Source organism: Centropristis striata, chromosome 5, assembly GCF_030273125.1.
Source record: "Centropristis striata isolate RG_2023a ecotype Rhode Island chromosome 5, C.striata_1.0, whole genome shotgun sequence".
NCBI classification, from domain to species: Eukaryota; Metazoa; Chordata; class Actinopteri; order Perciformes; family Serranidae; genus Centropristis; species Centropristis striata.
The window spans coordinates 13920447-13938900 of NC_081521.1; the positions used below are offsets into that span (position 1 = coordinate 13920447).

The 18454-nt window shown below is 37.2% G+C and overlaps 1 protein-coding gene across 2 annotated transcripts in view; it reads right to left on the minus strand.

Annotated features, from left to right (window-relative positions):
• prkcz (protein kinase C, zeta) overlaps nt 1-18454 on the minus strand; it is a 175155-nt gene that overhangs the window by 98257 nt on the left and 58444 nt on the right. The window contains exon 1 of one of the 2 annotated variants that reach the window (XM_059333244.1): nt 13678-13729. The exons of the other annotated variant lie outside the window; for it this stretch is intronic. Coding sequence (XP_059189227.1) covers nt 13678-13714 — 37 coding nt within the window. The 5' untranslated portion in view covers nt 13715-13729. Of the gene's footprint in view, nt 1-13677; nt 13730-18454 lie in introns of those variants that run through there. 2 annotated transcript variants of the gene reach the window in all.

An 18454-nucleotide genomic window follows, 5' to 3' on the forward strand; every position in this document is an offset into this window, starting at 1 on the left:
GTTTTTAAAGAGTAAAGTCTTCAGTAGAGACCAGTGGGCTTGAAACGGAGAGTCACAAATATCCTACTCAGATAAAGTTTGAAAACCTGAAAGTAATGGTCAAAACCAACAAAGCAGAGGTAGAGATATTGTGATTTTTACAGTTTAAGGTTAATTTATTGTTACTGTTTATTGTATATATTGTATCATATAATAATTAAACTGTCTGGTAAACACCCATTTCATTCAAAGCCAAAACTGAGATAATCCTGGTACACAATAGTAACAAGTAGGGTTGTCAAAAGTATCAATACTCAAAAAAGTATAGATACTAAAATGTTGAGAGAAAAGTCGACTTATCAAGCTTGCCTAATATTGCGCAAAGCATACGAAATATTTTTCTAATTGTTATTGTTTATTGTATTTATTTATTTTTTGCACTACCTCAGACCTGAAGCTTGTTATCATAGCTGCAGTTTCTTTTTGCACAACTATTTTTTATTATAAATATTTAACCTGTGGTTCTGTTAATTTTTACGTTGCATTTTTCTTCTTGTTAAAAATATTTCTGTTAAATTTTGGTTTCTTTGTTTTTATCCTTGTGGTATCGAAAATGGTATCGAGAATCGAATATTTTCCTGAGTATCGGTATCGAGTTGAAAATCTTAGTATCATGACAACTCTAGTAACAAGTAAACCTCACCGTGTAAGGCATATAGAGTGCCCCTTTAAAAGGCATAGGGAAGTGGACTTTATAACCCATTATGCAGTATTAACTGTTAAAAACCTGCTGCAAAATAAATCAATAAATGATCAGCCAATTTACATGCGTTGTTTTATGTAGAAGCCACAAAAAAGATCACCACTGCAAGTAGTGAAGTGGTTGGCTGATCCGCATCAGGCGTTGCCCTCCTGACTCACTAAATATTCACCAGCTGCTCTCAGTGCCTCCCCGTCTGCACTGGTTTTTCAGTCTGGTTGGTTGCTCCAGTGATGGGTGCGGCTGTGATATCCTCCTCCACCCACTCATTTTTTGCCTCTGTTGCTATGGTAGCCACAATCCACCATATACCTGCTGTTAGTTAGCTATTATGATGATACATTCTGCAAGTACAACTATGTCCTAACAACAAATTCCCCCTTCTCCTGTTATGAAAAAGGATCATGACGTTGTGCGGAAACAAATCAGATTTGCTGTTCATATCTTGAGCAATTGGTGCAGAGCTGTGTTTAAAATTGCATGCCCTGGGGCAAACTCTTGTCTGTGATGTTAAAGCTAAGAATCTGTTCTTTATCACCGTCCTTCAGCGTTTTCCAAATGTACTACACAGTGTCATTATGCCAGCCAAAAGATGTATAAGTCGGATTTTGTTGGCAAGCAGTATTGACAAGCACTGAGTCTTGTCCCAGCCAAAGATTTAAGTTGTGCTCAAGTCTGTATGCAAATAAGCCGTCACAGAGAGGGATTTAAACACAGTGCCAGACATTTGGTACACGGGGTTCTAGATGAGGATTTACAGGCAACACTACAGCAAAACTGACTCAGAATAAAAGGATATGACACCAAAGTTCTAATGTCACAAGTAGCATTACAATGGAGGCTTCTGCAAGTCTTGCGTGTACACTCAACAGCTGCCTTTCAGCATTGTGACTGTGAGTGTTTTTGTGATTCTAGTATCTGTGTATCTGTGTGTCTGAGCCAGGGCAGCAGAGATCAGAGAGAAAGACACAAAGAGGCGGTGCTCTTTGGGGTCTCTTCTGTGGATTCCCTCTAATCCTGTTAACCGGAGGCCTTTAAAGGAAAGTGCCGGCTGCCTTGAAGAATCACTGCGCTGTGTTTCCATAGTTACCCAGTATTTCTTCCCCCGTGCCTGTATTCGTGGGTGAGTGATGGATTTGGGGCGGGGGGGCACAGTGTGCCTCTGAGACATTGTGTGTAAGGAAGGTGAACCTACACATTATGTTTGATTCCTCAGTGCCCACATCAGATGCTAAATACAGTGTATGTGATTAAATAATTATTTGAAACAGATGTTTGAACTAAGTGGTAAATTGCAGAGCGTAGCTTTGTCTTTAATCAGAGTGTTGATGAACATATGAGTGGTTAATCAGAAGAAGTTTAACCCATAAGAACCCAGAGCCAGTTATCCTTAAAGGATGTGTTCTATAAGTGGACCACATAGAACACATTTCTGATGTTTTAAAAAAAATTTTTACCCCTAAATGTCAAAGATCTGTGATGAGACATAAACATTACAATGGGCGTTTATGGTCTTTATGTTTATATTTCTTATTTTAAAATAGAAAAAAAACTAGACACATTTCCTGCTTACAGAGACACAAATTTACCCTTTTATTTTGCATCTCCATAACATTTATCAAAATTGTGACTTTAATTTGTGCAAGAAATATGGTCAGTACAAGTTAAATGCAATACAGGAAAAACTATTAACGGATTAGAATTGTTAAATGGGTTTAAACTTAGCCTTGTCACAAAAAATAAGCTTTTTAAAATTAGCTACTTTTTTCCAGTCCAACAGTTTCCAGTCACAGCCACATTTTGGAGAAGTTACTTCTTGTCAAAGTCACATGACCACCACACCAGGGTGCTGAGTATACGTCACTTAGGGATTTAATGAGTTAATGTGAAGCATAAAGCTGAATATGGGAGATTATAGAAGATGTAAAGTGTTTGTTACATTGGTGTCACCATGGGTTCTTATGGGTTAAATATATGGCTAAAAGTTTTCCTCTTAAAAGTGTGTTTAGCTGCATACAGACCACATTCATCAACCTCTGGGTTTAAATAGTGAATATTCCATCAATAATCTTGGCAGTCCATTTAAAATAATAATGTCTCGAAGCATATTTTGATGACATTGTTGTATGATACAGCATGGTTGGTGTAAACCATTTCATAAAGAAAACTTTAGCAGCTCAGGGCTGAAACACATTCAACTGTGGAGTATCTACAGTGGCAATAGTTTTATCAAACACCAGTCCAGGGTCAATTACTATTGACTATCATCAAACTAATGACTCCATGCGTAAAATTATTTAGTGATATATTATATTATATAAGAGTAAGTGAGAGTAAGTAGTAAATAGTCAGTAGGTAAATTGTGGAAGAACATGGTGGTAAAAACGTGTATTTTTCCATGTCGCTTCTAATGAACGATGAGATTCTTCTTGAACACATTGAACATTTTCCACCAAAGTAAAAACATGTATCAAAAATATTTTTGGACACTTGTGTGTTTGTGTTTTGATCATGGCTGTTGTCACTGGTCTGAAGTGGGTGTGGCTCAATCAGGGAAAAAGTGATGTAATTTCTATGCACTAGACAGTTTCTTAACATTTTAAACAAAATCCGATGGTTTTGGGATTGCTGTCTTAACTTCTCATGGTTAGTAAGTGAGATAGGACTTCAGAAAACACAGTGGAGCAACAGCAGCAGAGGACATGGCCCCAAACCACCACTGACCCAGGACCAGCACATTACACTCTTTCACAATATTCTAATTTTCTGAGACACTGAGTTTTGTGTTTTCATTATCTCTAAGCCAGAATCATCAAAATTACAAGAAATACAGGCTTGAAATATTTCACTCTACGTGTAAAGAATCTATAAAATATATGAGTTTCACTTGCTGAAATAAGTGACAAAGAATATTACTTTTTCACAATATTCTATTTTTTTTAGATGTACCTGTAAGTTATTCTTCAAGATTTGAAACCAGTTTTGAAAGATTTTAAGAAATTAAAGTCTCAATTGTTTTAAAGACCGCAGGTCTGGCTATGGCATTGTTCTATCAGGACCTGTGACCAATTTCTGATAAATCAATGACAATAAATAATAATCTTCACAGAGTTCCATGGCTATAGAGAGCCTATCCAGTAAATAGTCCAGGCCAACCAAACTGATTGTTCATCTAAGAGCTGAGAAAGATGACAGCATGGAGCATAAAGTACCTGACCTGCTACTTCCTGCTGTGAGACTGTTGGGACCGACTTACAGCTGAGAGCCCGCCTTCTCCGCTATGAACATCATTAAAACCAAGTCCTGTTACAGGTTCACCACTGAGCACCTTTGAGAATGGTATTAAATCCATTTAAGATAATATTCAACACTCGAGGCGGGGCAGACACTGGCCCATGTCTCTCTCGAGGAATGGAAGAAATGGAGAAATGTAAAGACATAAATGGGGCAGATAAAGCTCTCTTAGCACTTTTTCTACAAGTGGCACCTTTGATTTATTTTATTCTAATCTTATAATAAGATTCTGTTATATTGTATTTTGCTTGACATGTAGGCCTGAAGTTCATTATTCTAGAACTAATGAAGTGTCATACATGTCCAATGTGTCTGTATGTAAAAAGTATACTACCTGACTTTTAACATTGATTTGATAAAGTACATGTAGGCTACAGGAGGAAATTCAGTCAGATGAGGTTTCAGACCTTTGCTGGGAAGAATTATTGTCACTATTTTAATAGAATAGCCCTGTTTTAAAGGCTCAAACTGGGAGTTGCAGCTTCACATGTCCATTTTGTCTACTGGAGGCTGGTAGGGTCCCAATTATATTGAGTCTTATTGGGGTTTGTATGGTCCTGCTTTACTGCCATGGGTCTTGTGTCCTGTGTGTCAATACTGGATGTAAAATACAGATGTGAAGTGTAGGAAATCGCTTCTCTTTTGGACTGGAGTGGTTTATTTATTTGTGGATGGTGCTGATTTTTATTTATTTTTTGGTCCTTTTAGTTGTCGGATTTTGGATCAGGTCTGATTTATCTCATGTTGATTCAATGAGCTCGACTACTTGGATTCCTTTTTAATAAAGTCTCTTTTGAAAATAATAATAATAATTGAATTACCACTAGCGGTCTTCTATTCAAAGAAGTGGGGATTTGGACTAATGTCAATGAATTTCTGAAGGACACTGTTTTCTTTAAAACTGGAGTTAAAGCAGGCTTCACATTTATCACAAAGGAGTGTAGCTTCGAAGAAAAAAAACACGTTTTAAACAACAACAGCCTGACTTCACTCATAGCCTCGGGTGTACCAGGGGCACATCTTCAAATGAGGTTAGCGTGTGTGAAGTATGAACTCACACACCAAATTAGATTCAAGCGAGGAAGAGTGTTGCTGTAGTGGCAAATACATGCAGAGAACAGACAAATGAACCAAGAGTGGTTTCATGATGGCAGATAATCACTACAGTCACTTTCTGCTGTCTCATCATCATGATACTGTAAATATTGTCACATTACTGACCCAAAAATAGGTCAATGTAAACCACAACTAAAGATAAACACACCAGTGGGATTCCCCAGTCTCATCTATTGTTTCATGTTTTACCCATAATAATCAGATTATCAGTCCCACCACAGATAATGACACTCTCCTGAACCCCCCTCTGGTTATAGCAGATGTTATTTCTTCCTGCATCCAATTAAAAAACAATTTCAGGATCGGGGGGGTGGGGGATGAGTTCTTGTTTACATCTTGCTAGGACCGTCCTCCCAGCCTGAAAGCCATGCGAAGTTGCCAAACAGAGACCCAGCTGCCTCAGACATGTGCCTGCAACACACCGCTTGCTCTTGACTAGCAGGCCTTCAAAGAGCTGACCTATTACAACATCTCCCTCTGGAGAACAATGAGTGTTGCATTGCCCCATTTTTTTCTGCCAAGGTGCCAGAAAGAGAGTTAGAAAGACGCAGACAAAAGGAGCCAGAGCAGACAAGTCAAACGCTTTCTCAGATGGTGAATCAAAACACAATACTACACCTCCGGATGCAAAGGCTAACGCACACAGTCCTGCCATGTTGTCCGTGGAAGGGATAAAGAAGAGTAGACAGCCTGCTGGTGTTGTACTGTAGCTCCTGTGGAGAGTCATGTAGCAGGAGAACAGGGTGGTACTACCATATCTCTCTAGGACAGGACATGTACCAGGGCTTGACTCATTTCCAGACATTGTTCCTCTCATTCGCAGGAAAGTAGCAGCGTACAGTAGCTAACACCCGCCCCTCCCTTAAATGTCCTTCAAAAAAAGGAAAAAAAACAGGGACTACACTGCACTGTATGCTTTCAGTGAGTTATGAGGAATCAGTGTGTTACTTCACTTATTCATCAATAAAGGCTTGTAGAACCTGATAATGTAATAAGTTCCCAATAATGTAATTACCCTGATAATGTAATAAAAATCTGCACTTAAGGGGTGTTCCCGGTGGCACACCTGGTAGAGCGCATACCACAGAGGCCCGGTCCTCGTAAGCGGGCGGCCCGGGTTCGAATCCGGCTCGGAGCCCTTTCCCGCATGTCTTCCCCTCTGTCTCCCCCTTTCACTCTCAATATCTATACTGTCAATAAAAGCTACAAAATGCCCAAAAAAATATCTTCTAAAAAATCTGCACTTGAGTCCATTGAAAATGTAATAAAATCTGATAATGTAATAACTTCCCGATAATGTAATAAAGTGCATTTCCCAATAATGTAATACACTTTTTACCGATAATGTAATAAAGTATAACATTAATGGGAGGTTATTACATTATCAGGTTAGCCTTTATTTCGCAAGTCCTGATAATGTAATAAATTCCTAATAATGTAATTAAAATCTGCACTTGAGTCCATTGAAAATGTAATAAAACCTGATAATGTAATAACTTCCCGATAATGTAATAAAGTGCATTTCCCAATTATGTAATACACTTTTTTACCAATAATGTAATAAAGTATAACATTAATGGAGGTTATTACATTATCAGGTTAGCCTTCATTCCCCAATATTGAAATAATTTAACAGCAGACCAGCCATTACTTGGGTTCAAGTGGTGATACTGTGTAGGCAACTCTAGCTCAAGAGCTCTAGCGCCACCAACAGGTCAAACTTGAATGTTTATTCACTTTTGACCCGTTCATCCATTTTTCACCAAAGAGGTATCCATGACAACACGAATGCATTCAACAGCTTCTTGAAATCTAAAGGTGCTTGGTGTTATACTTTATTACATTATTGGTAAAAAAGTGTATTACATTATTGGGAAATGCACTTTATTACATTATCGGGGTGATTACATTATCCGGAATTTATTACATTATCAGGTTTTATTACATTTTCAATGGACTCAAGTGCAGATTTTTATTACATTATCAGGGTTATTACATTATCGGGAAGTTATTACATTATCAGGAATTTATTACATTATCAGGTTCTACAAGGCTCTACCCATGTTCCTGAATATGGAATATGTGAATATGGAACTTGTCAACTTTTATAAAGTGCCAAGTTACTTCCTGGAGCTGAGAGGGATCAATGAATGAGCCCTGAGGCATTTTTAGACACAATTAGACCTCTGTGATAGGGGGTGCTCCATTGTGCCATGATTGACTTTCTTAGTTTGACTTCTAATTAAAGCACTTATTCAATTGTTCCTTTAATCAGCGTGTTCCAGATAAAGAAGGAGAGAACGGACATTGCAAAGTGCATGAAATTACAAAAGGCTTCCATTTTCAAATTTTGTATCGCTGTAATTTGATCCGGATTAGAGGAGCCATGTGTTATAAGGACCGTAGGGGTTCTGTGGAAAGGAGAGGGCACACATGGACGTACAGTCAGAGAGTGTGGCTCCCTGGGACTCTACACAACTCACTGCTTATCAGTCAGCTGCTCTAGGTGACACCAACAGACTTATCATCGTGTTACCACCGCATCCATTTCCCAGAACTGAGAACTGAGAGCTGAGGCATGGCCGTTCCTATGCTTAATTTTGCCTCACAAGTTGTTGCAGGAGATACATTTTTGGCCACACAGATTTAGTGTCATATTTTATCACTCAAGATAGAATAAAAAAATCCTCCAAAATACCACATTAGGACACCAAGACCTTTAGGAACACGAGGAATTTTTACACAGGAAGATTTACTGATCTGTGTGTTTCAGACTTCCTGCCACCCATGTCAGTGAACTAATGGAAAACTGAACTCAAGTTGTGGTGGAAGTGCTCCTGTGGTTTAGAAATCTTTTATTATAGGTAACGAAAACGAAACGAAATAACGAAAACTAAAATTGAAAAAAAAACATTTTTGTTAACTGAAATAAATATAAAAATGAGAGTTTAAAAAAATATATAATTAACTGAAACTGTATTGTATGGTTACAAAACTAACTAAAATTATAGTGAAAATGTCTTTTCCATGCATAATGAAGATGGATAAGACAAAGGAAATAAAGGCAAAATTTACTGTGACCTCTTTTAATCCCATTACAAAAAGACTAAAACTAACACTAAAACAAATAAAAACTACACACAAAAAAATACTAAACTTAAACTACCAAACTCACTCTAAAAACTAATTAAAACTAAAACTAGTGGAAAAATGTGTGTGTGTGTGTGTGTGTGTGTGTGTGTGTGTGTGTGTGTGTGTGTGTGTGTGTGTGTGTGTGTGTGTGTACTGACAGGCCTGTGTTAGGGTCACTGATTGACCATGTCCTAAATGACTTTAGCGTTTTAGTTTAACAGCCTCGTGTTGCTGAAGTTGCCAAAGGCAGAAAGCAACTATTTCCATTTCTGCACATTTTCTCTAAACACACACACATACACACTAAATTAAAGTTCTGCATTGATTTGGGAAAGCCAATCTCATCAGTGCTGTTATATAATCAGCTGGAGCCCGTGCCTCCTATCATGTGTGCATGAAACGTGCACACACACTCAGAAAGGAAACAGACATGAAAACAAGAGGACCTTTATCAGCCTCAAACCACCAGGCGACTTTCTATAGGTCTGTTTTATTTGCTACAAAATTTAACCCAGGAAACAATCACAACCACACCACTGATCGTTTACATGATAATTCAAACCTCGTAACAACTATTAACCCTTTATCAGGCAAAGAACTATATTTGGTAACTTCAGGTAATATTTCGAGAAAAAAGTTGCAAATTTGCTAGATTAAAGTGGCAAATCTTCAAGAAAAAAAGTCGCAGATTTAAGAGATTTAAAGTGGCAAATCTGCGCGAAAAAAGTTGTGGATTTACGTGAAAAAAGTGGGAAAAAGCAGCCCCCCCCCCAGATTCAACACTTTAAATCTCATAAATCTGCACGTTTTTTTCTCTTGATTTGCCACTTTAATCTTGTAAACTTTTTTCTCAAAATATTATTTTCGTATGGTTTTTTTTACACATTCTGGCGGTATTTAATATCCTCCAATATTCTCTAGGGTTGAAATTTGCAAGTATTTCAATGAGTGTCCTATTAAGGGTTAAAGTGGTGAATCTGGGAGAAAAAAAGTTGCTTTTTTCCCACTTTTTTCTCGTAAAACTGCGACTTTTTTCGAGCAAATTTGCCACTTTAAATCTCTGACATTTTTTCTTGTAGATTTGCCACTTTAATCTAGTAAATTTGCAGCTTTTTTCTCGAAATATTACCTGAAGTTACCAAATACAGTTATTTGTCTGATAAAGGGTTAAACATTGCTTTTGAGATAAATAATGTACGCCTGATTCTACCACTGTGAGACATGTTGAAACATTTAGTTGAAATGTGACAAAGCTTCCACAAAAGCCACCATGTTTGATGTCCCTGCCAGACAGAGTTAAACTTTTTTTTTACCGAGCTGAATGTGGTGACTTACCTCTTCTGTCTCATGTCACACTGACCACTGGTTTATAATACTGTCCAGTACTGTCAGTGATGTTATATAAAGACTCTCTTGTGCATATTTTTGAAATGCAACTTAGTTATTTTCATTATTGATTATTTATTGACCTTTGCTCAATAATCACTTTGACAGTAAAATGTCATAAAGAATAAAAAAACAACCGTTCCATGGTCTAAAATCCCAAAGAGATGCCTCCAGGTAATCCATTCAGGATTACATGAATTACTCTGTAAAACATATTTTTACTTGTCTTTGATTCATTTACTGTTGATACACCATATTGCTTCAGCACTAATGTTTACATGTAAGAGTCAGAAAAGCTCATATTATATTATATTATATTATATTATATTATATTATATTATTGTATTGTCATTTACCTAGAAACATACTAAAACGTAAAAAGTATGAAACCCCTTTTTAGTTCTATCAGAAGCCAACTACAACAACATGTTTTTTTTTTTCTAAAACCTGGCCCTGATTCCAGTGTATCGTCTTGATTTTAAACCTATTCCATTTCTTTGGCCTCAACATAAAACCAGTTTCTCATTTGGGCTTCACTTGCTCACAATTTGATAAATATATATCCATATTATATAAATATAAATATGTAATGCAATTACTTTGACTGATATTGCCGATAGGATGTTTTAGAATATTGGAAGAATGATAGTTTTTCCATATTTTTCAAATTTTCATTGAAAAAAAATACATTAAAATCACTTGCCTTGCTTAAACAAAGGCACTACTCCACACTGTGATTGTAATTTGATTTATTGTGCAGCCCTATTGCTCATTGTATCTATTGTAAAGCCAAAATAATGAGTGAATTGATGAATTGAAATGAATAATGAACTATTTTGATAAGACATTTGTCATTAAAGTCATTGGCAGCATTCCAGCCTGGAGGGGATCAGCGCTGTATGTCTGCAGTTTAACCCTCAAACTACTGGAACAATCAGCTTGTTGTTGTTTTTACATTTGTAACTGAATGCTCAATGACCTCTAGTAGTATATAATTCCAGAAACAGCTGAGTCGTCACTCCTCCAGCCTGTAGTGGCCACGTGTGATCACGGCTACTTCAGTTACAAGACATTTCTATTGATTTCTTGCTCGAGATGTGCCAGTGTAAACCACGGAGCCACTACTTTCTGGAACCTGGCCTCACAGGAATCCGTGAAATAGCCACAGATTTGCTTAACTCAAAATCCGTGGAATAGCCACGGATTTAGCTACAATGCAAGTTAATGACAGTCATATCCCGTGGCTGTGATTGTAATTTGATTTATGAACAGAAAAGACACAAAATAACCAAAAACCCCCACAAAATGACCAGAAAAAAGACACAAAATTGACCAAAAAAAGACAGAAAATGACCAACAAAGACAGAAAATGACCAGAAAAGACACAAAATTGACCAAAAAAGACACAAAATGACCAAAAAAGACACAAAATGACCAGAAAAAGACACAGAATGACCAAAAAAAGACACAAAATGACCAAAAAATGCACAAATTGACCACAAAATAATAACAAAAAACACAAAATGACCAAAAAAGACACAAAATGACCAGAAAGACTGAAACACATGAACACTTTAACACAGTGGAGACAGAGCAGACTTCCAAAATGATTTGGTGACCCCCCAGAAATCATCTTGCGACCCCAATTGGGGTCGGGACCCCAAGGTTGAGAATAGCTGCGATATGGCACAGCCCTATTTTAAAATACTTGTTTTCTGATGAGAGTTCTGATTGATCAGCGCTATGCTCTGCAGGAGATTCTCAACACCTGACTGAGATCAGTAAATATAATCTCTTTGGGAAGGAAACGTCTCACTGAAGGTCTTCTCAACAGATCTACTCACCGGCCACTGTATTAGGTGAAGTGAGTACCTAATAAAGTGTTTATTTGAGTTACTGTTGCCTTCATATCCAACCACTCTGGTCATTCTCTGACCTCTGGCACCAACAAGGCATTTTCACTCATTGGATACTTTCTCTTTTTCTGACCATTCTCTGTAAACCCTAGAGCTGGTTGTTAGATCAGCAGTTTGTAAAACACTCCAACACCAACAACCATGCCACGTTCACAGTCTCTTAAATCTCCTTTCTTCCTCATTCTGATGCTCGCTTTGACCCTCAGCAGCTCGTCTTCACCATGTCTACATATTTAAATGCATTGAGTTGCTGCCATGTGATTGGCTGATTAGATATTTGTTTCATCGAGCAGTTGAGCAGGTGTACCTAATAAAGTGGTCTGTGAGTGTATATGGTAACATAAAACTTTGGTCATGTGGTTAAAAGTGAGCAAATTCTGGCAAACTAGCAGAGTTAGATGCAGTTGGAAAGCGAGTAAAGTGACCTTAACATTTTGATCCCATTGCTCTGGGATACTGCAATGGTTATTCTTCACTATTTTCTGACATATTATTCTGCCCTACTAAGCCTAGTTGCAGTAACTACATAAAGGGTTAAACTGCTTTAAGTTTTTTAACATTTTTTACTGGCCAGCCAAATGGGTTATATTTAGGTAAATGATATGACACTTATTTCTACATGTATTTATGATGTCATTTTTATGCTCAAAAATCATAATTTATTTGACCTTTGACCCCAAAAATGTAGCTACTGCACTGGTTTTGCTGTAAGTAGTAATGATAAACAGAGTGCAGTAACTATAATGTTGTTGTCTTCTTTCAGCTTTTATATTTTGTTTTCAGTGAATAAACATTTTAAATTGATTTTGTTATCAGTGTATTTAAAAGAGTTCGAAGAGTTGTGTATTTTAGACTTAATATTATAAAGTAATGTTATATTTTAGTCTTAATATAAATGTTATCTCACATTTTTTTACTTCATCACTATCTAGATAATAATTTCCCTATCAAATAAACTTATAATTTATATTATTCGTGTCTTCACTATTCAACACAATGAAGAAATACAAGGCTGCACTGTATCACAGTCAAATCAGACTACAGGTCTGATTTGGTTTTGAGTTGGATTCTTTAATTACTGCAATTTTTGTATCATTATTTCCCTGAAATTAAGCAAAATTGAAATCTAAAACATTGTCACAAGATAAAACAGACATTATGGAGTTCATTTTTAGTTATAACTCAATTTCGACCAAAAATATAGTTAGACTTTGTAGGGCAGTATAGACTTAACAAATAAAAATACCCCAACGGATTACTCAACAATGGAAATAATCATTATGTGTAGTATTATATTGTCTGTGTCTGGTTCTAATTAGCAAGTATTTAATCAATTGTATGTTTAATTTAAAAACAATAGGTCCTAAATTTATCAAGTGCATTGAGGGCTTTATCTCAGAATGGCCTCTTTAATTGGATTTTCATACAGTCCACTCTATTGTTTTGATTCAAATGAGTCATTTGCAGCAATGGATAACATGAAGAGTGGAGTATGTCCGAGCCAAGTCTGCTTCAGACTGCTGGGAATGCTTAACAAAAGCCACACAATCTTCAAATCAACAGACAGACACTAATATTGTTACTAGCCACTGCTCCACAGAGACAGATAGAGTGTTTATACGGGTTACATAGATCCATATCAGCAGCTCCCATGGTACTGAGAAGAACCAAGAGGCACCAGCTGTCAGGGCTGACAGGATGCAGCCTCACATGCTCCAAGCAAGGAAAAACTGAGGATATTCAATTTAGATGCAGCTGCTGACGCGAGGATGAAAGACACACTGTGTTTAACAGATACTCTGGAGTCTGACTGACCTTGTGGAAAACAGATCTAGTTCACACTCTGATTGCATTTAAAATATAGGATTCAGGCAACAAGGCAGTGTAGCATTTTCACTGTATTTGCACGATTTACATAAAAAAGAAAAGCGTGTTTCATCAGAGTAACCTAATTCCATCGCTGGATCAATACTAATGATTTCATCTCTGCTCACCCCAACTCAACTCAGTTCCCATGCAAGCTCTCCTGAAAGCTGAAAGCTGCACACACCTCAGGTGACCTGACACACACAATCATCCATGCCCTAGCCCTACCTTTGACTCGAAGGTAGAAAAGCAGCGTGAGCAGCATCCCTCCTGCTGAATGTTACCGCTCCTTCGCCTTCACACCCTGGATCTCATGGTGGTCTCCTGCACCTCCTCCGTTGCTCCTCTCCTCATCCTGCCTTCCTCCTCCTCCTCCTCCTTCTCTCACAGAACAGCTACGATCGTGTCTCTGTGTCTCTCTCTCTTCCCTCCGCATTTGCTTAAGCTCCCTTCACGCTGCTTCTCTTCATCTATTTGTCACACCACACACACACTTGGCGTAGAACACATCTAACGAGCTACATGCAAACATGCACACGTTCTTTGTGTGCTCGTGCATCGGATGTTCCTCACTTCCTCAACAGGGATCGGACCACATGACCGCGGCTTTTCTCAGGAACCTGCTGTCTGCTCCACATTGTTATTGCACAATTTCACCCACAAGATGGCAGACATTGCCCTGAATCCAACAGCAGCATCCTGTGCACACAACACATTATAACCTAAATTTAAACCTTGTGGACTATTTTTAGTGGCTGCGCTGTGCCTATTGGAACCCATTCTGGATGACAGCTACAGTTTCCTCGAGACCTGTCTCCGGATGCATTTTATAGCACTCGTTTCATGGGAATACTGAGAACTCTGTGTGCTCCTGTATATAACCTACAGACAGTCTATACTGCTATGCTGCCCTATATAAGCCAGAGCCGCTGTAGTGTGCTGAATTCATTTGGGTTCTAGTTTATATCATCCACAGCAAATACCAAACACAGTGCCAAAAAGCTCCTGAAGTCATTCTGTTGCATTTAAATCCCTCAAAGTTTTTCTGTAAATGTCAGCCGGTGGTGTGTTACACGTCTTGTGTGTTTTCTTTCAGTTATTGCAGGTCGGTATTTTGATACCAGACATAATATTGCAAATTACTGGATTACAACCAAGATAACTAATAATAAAATAACAAGAAAAGTGATTTTTGTGGTGGACACACATGATGGCTAAGACCACCAACACAGATTATGGGATTTAGTTTTAAATCAGTTTAACCTCTTCAAATCTGCACAGAGGCCAGCTTCCACGAACAACTTTGTGTCTTTCAGAGGCTGCAGCAGGCTCAGTTTTACGCTAATGTCCTGGTAACCCTCTGGGCTTTGATTTGGCTACATTTCGGCGAGCAGAAAAATGGCACGCCCATTGTCAAAGGGGTCCCTTGACATCTGACCTCAAGATGTTGGAATGAATATTGGATCTATGGGACAACTCTGCTGAGATCTTTTCTATTTGCTCTGGCAGATGAGTCTGGTCACTCCCATTGAGAATGATTTCTGCCGACTGTGCTGGGCCAGACCACTCTGTGGTTAGACAGGATGACTGAAGTCCAGCACAACTCACAACACTCAGATTCAAGTCAAACTGTCAAACTAGCACCACTGATCAAATATGAATCAATTACTTGGACATGCATACCACAAATACACAAAAGAGAGCAGTAGCATTCTGTAGTCTCATAGCACGTTGGGTAATCTTAATGAATTGGAAATCTAATAACTGCCCACCCTTCACGAGATGGATTGAGGAGGTGCTATCCTTACTTCAGATAGAAAAGATCAGATATACACTGAAAGGTTCCTGTGACACATAGAGTGTAGACTACCTTCATTGAATATGTGAGGAAGTTGAATCTTTAACAGATCATGTTATCAAAGCACTCTTTTTCTAGCCATCTGTCTGACTAGCCCATTGGAATACCTCTGCAGAACTGGATCTTGTGTTTTATTTTAATTTATTTTATTTTTTGTACTCTTGGTCCCATGGGAGGGTATAAGGGGAGGGAGAAAGGGAGGGTACTAATATGGGAATATATTTTGAGCTTGTATGTTTGTATATGTATGTGTGTATGTGGGTCATTGACGTGATCTAACCCAGTATCAGTTGGTGTAACCAGTAATTTTCTTCCCATAAAAATCTGATTATATGCAGGAAAATAAATGTGAACCAAAATGAGAAAAAAAAAATACAATCCACGTTCACATTGCAACACTATGGTATATAACACATTTTACATAATTTGTCAAAACTTTAGAAAAAAATGGTTGCATTTAGAATTTGTTCTGCTCAATATTGACGGAAATGTGTAAATGTAGAAATGGTATAAAAAATAAAAAAAAATAATTTGATGTTCTTCTAAAATTAAGTAATTATATGTATAAGTCCACTAATTTATAAAAATAATATAAAATACAATGTAGGTGGATTAAGTATTTAATATTTATCTTTTTTTTCGTGGTTACACCATTTGACATCTTGCCAATCCTTATTTGTCACTGACCCATGTATGTATGTATGTATGTATGCTCATTTCTGTATAACTAAAAATGCCTAAAATAAAGTTATATAAAATATATATATATATATATATATATATATATATATATATATATATATATATATATATATATATGAATCAATTATGTGACTGTATTGCCTATTTCTCACCTCAAGTGTTGGACTGTATGCCTGTAGCGCTGTATGCCAGCGCTACAGTAAAGCTTGTTGGTTGGCGTCATGTTTCATTGGTCTGATTGGTTGTAGGTCTATTCAAAGGCATATCAAAAATGACCTAAGAGGTTCCAGACTAATATGCATTTGGTATTAGTCTGGCGATGCCAGCCTATATGTCTTGGTATCTTCATGTCATATTTTGGAGGGATTTAGAACAATTTTACCGTGTTAATAATAGTTTTCACCCAGTGTCCATCATAGACTTCCACCATAATGTTCTAATCCATTACGTACTGCAGATTTTGAATTTTTAAATTGGCACCTAAACACAAAACTTGACAGACAGTGATGAGCTGCATCTCAAATTATTCTTCAGGTTTCCTGCTTCACCAAATGTGGTTAAGCTTCACAGCAGTGTGTGCATAGTTTGTCCAACAGAGAGCACTGGAAACTCAAAATATCCTGCTAATTTTTTTTAATTTTATTTTTTTACAGTATTTTGGTCACAATTATTAATAGGTTTTGTTATATATTATTGAAGAAAAAAAAGATTTCTATATAGCCAAAATAGCATTAATATATTTTATATTAATATATTTTTATTCTCAACTATCTATATGAGTATTTGCCTAAAATAATCCAGTATATATGGTCTATACAAAATAAGAAACCGAAACCAGATGACGCTCCGAAACAAGAGTTCATGCCTTAGATGAATGGATGATTAAACCCCATAAATTCCACCATGAAACTTTGATTATTTTGGGACAGGCACACCCAGAGCTCTCCCTCTCTCAGCCAAACACAGACTTGGACACATTTATGTCTATCTCTGCCTGCCAGTATTGCAACATCAAGGAGGTTGTGCAAACATTTTCTGCATTCCTTCACAGTGAGAGTGGAAGGCTATTCTCCAGGCTGGACCCATAGCTTTATCAAGGCAACCTTCAAGACATTTTACTTCTTATCAGCAGTGCCAGGAGCAAGCCATGTAGTGCAGCTACTCATTCACTCTGAATCAACACTGTGCAGGACGCTAGAAAACACAAGTACACAGATTTAAAGGTTCTCCACTGGAAGACATGAATGTCTTGAAATGAAGATAACATGCTCTCTTTACTCTCTGTGGTCATTGACACTCACTTACAGTAAATAATAATAACTAATATTCATTAAAACTTTTCTGTGAAGTACACTGTTGCTCATAAAGTTGGAAAAAATATATCTTTTTTATCTCTTTCCATGAAATGATTGTGACAATGATTTATTCTTGACCATGAACAGAGGATTGTGTCTCAAAACAAAATTATTCCAACTTTATGGACAACCGTGTATACATTTAGATGTTTGATAATATTTATATTTTCAGCAGGTTTTAAAATGTTACTTTTTCATAATGACAACTTGAAAGATTTTAGTGCTGTCAAAATAAACATGTTAACTTTTGTAAATAATTTCAAATATCTAACACATTTTAAAAAATTTTGCATAATTAATGCAAAATAAAACCTTTAACAGGCTGAGGGGCGATTGTGGCCGCTTATATCACCATGATTTGCACATCACGCGTACCTGGGCTGAGTTTGTGCTTTTTAATAGATCTTAAAAGAGTTGCAGTGCACTATTAGCGTTGGTGTGGTGGGTATATTGGACATTTCTGGGGTTGATTTGTGCAGAAAGGGGCTAATTTTTCCACCAAATATATGCATATTACCTCATTTAAATACATGCAAATAGAACCGGAGCACCAAGATGCTATTTTCTTGGCAGCACAGTTAGAGGCGCAATTTAGCCTTTATGGGTGCTTTGAGAATTATATAAATAGGTTTTTGCCTTATTTGCACACGTTTAGCAGCCGCAAAAGCCTCACAATCCTTTTGTGAATTCACCCCTGAGTTTTAATAGAAACAGTTAAACTGCAGATGTTTTAGGAGAAACTAGAAGAGCTAAGGAATCCATTGCTTCCAACCATGTAGTGATGTCTTGTCGAGAAGGGTCTAAATCAAGCTCAAAATGAGGCTAAATTTTGTAGAAGAAAACCTCAACTGAAAGGGGGTGCATCTCATTTCAAGTAATCTGATTGAAAATGGCTTCTATGGTTCTCTGGATACCCACAAGATTCCCCTTCACAGACAAATGTCCATTATTACAAGCTTTGGTCTCGACGCAAATCTCAACGAAAGACAAGAAACGCAAAAAGTGATTAATCACAGTTAATGACAGCACACTGCAAAAAAGGTGTTTAGACTAAAAACAAGATAAAAACACTGAGTCTGAGGGAAATGAT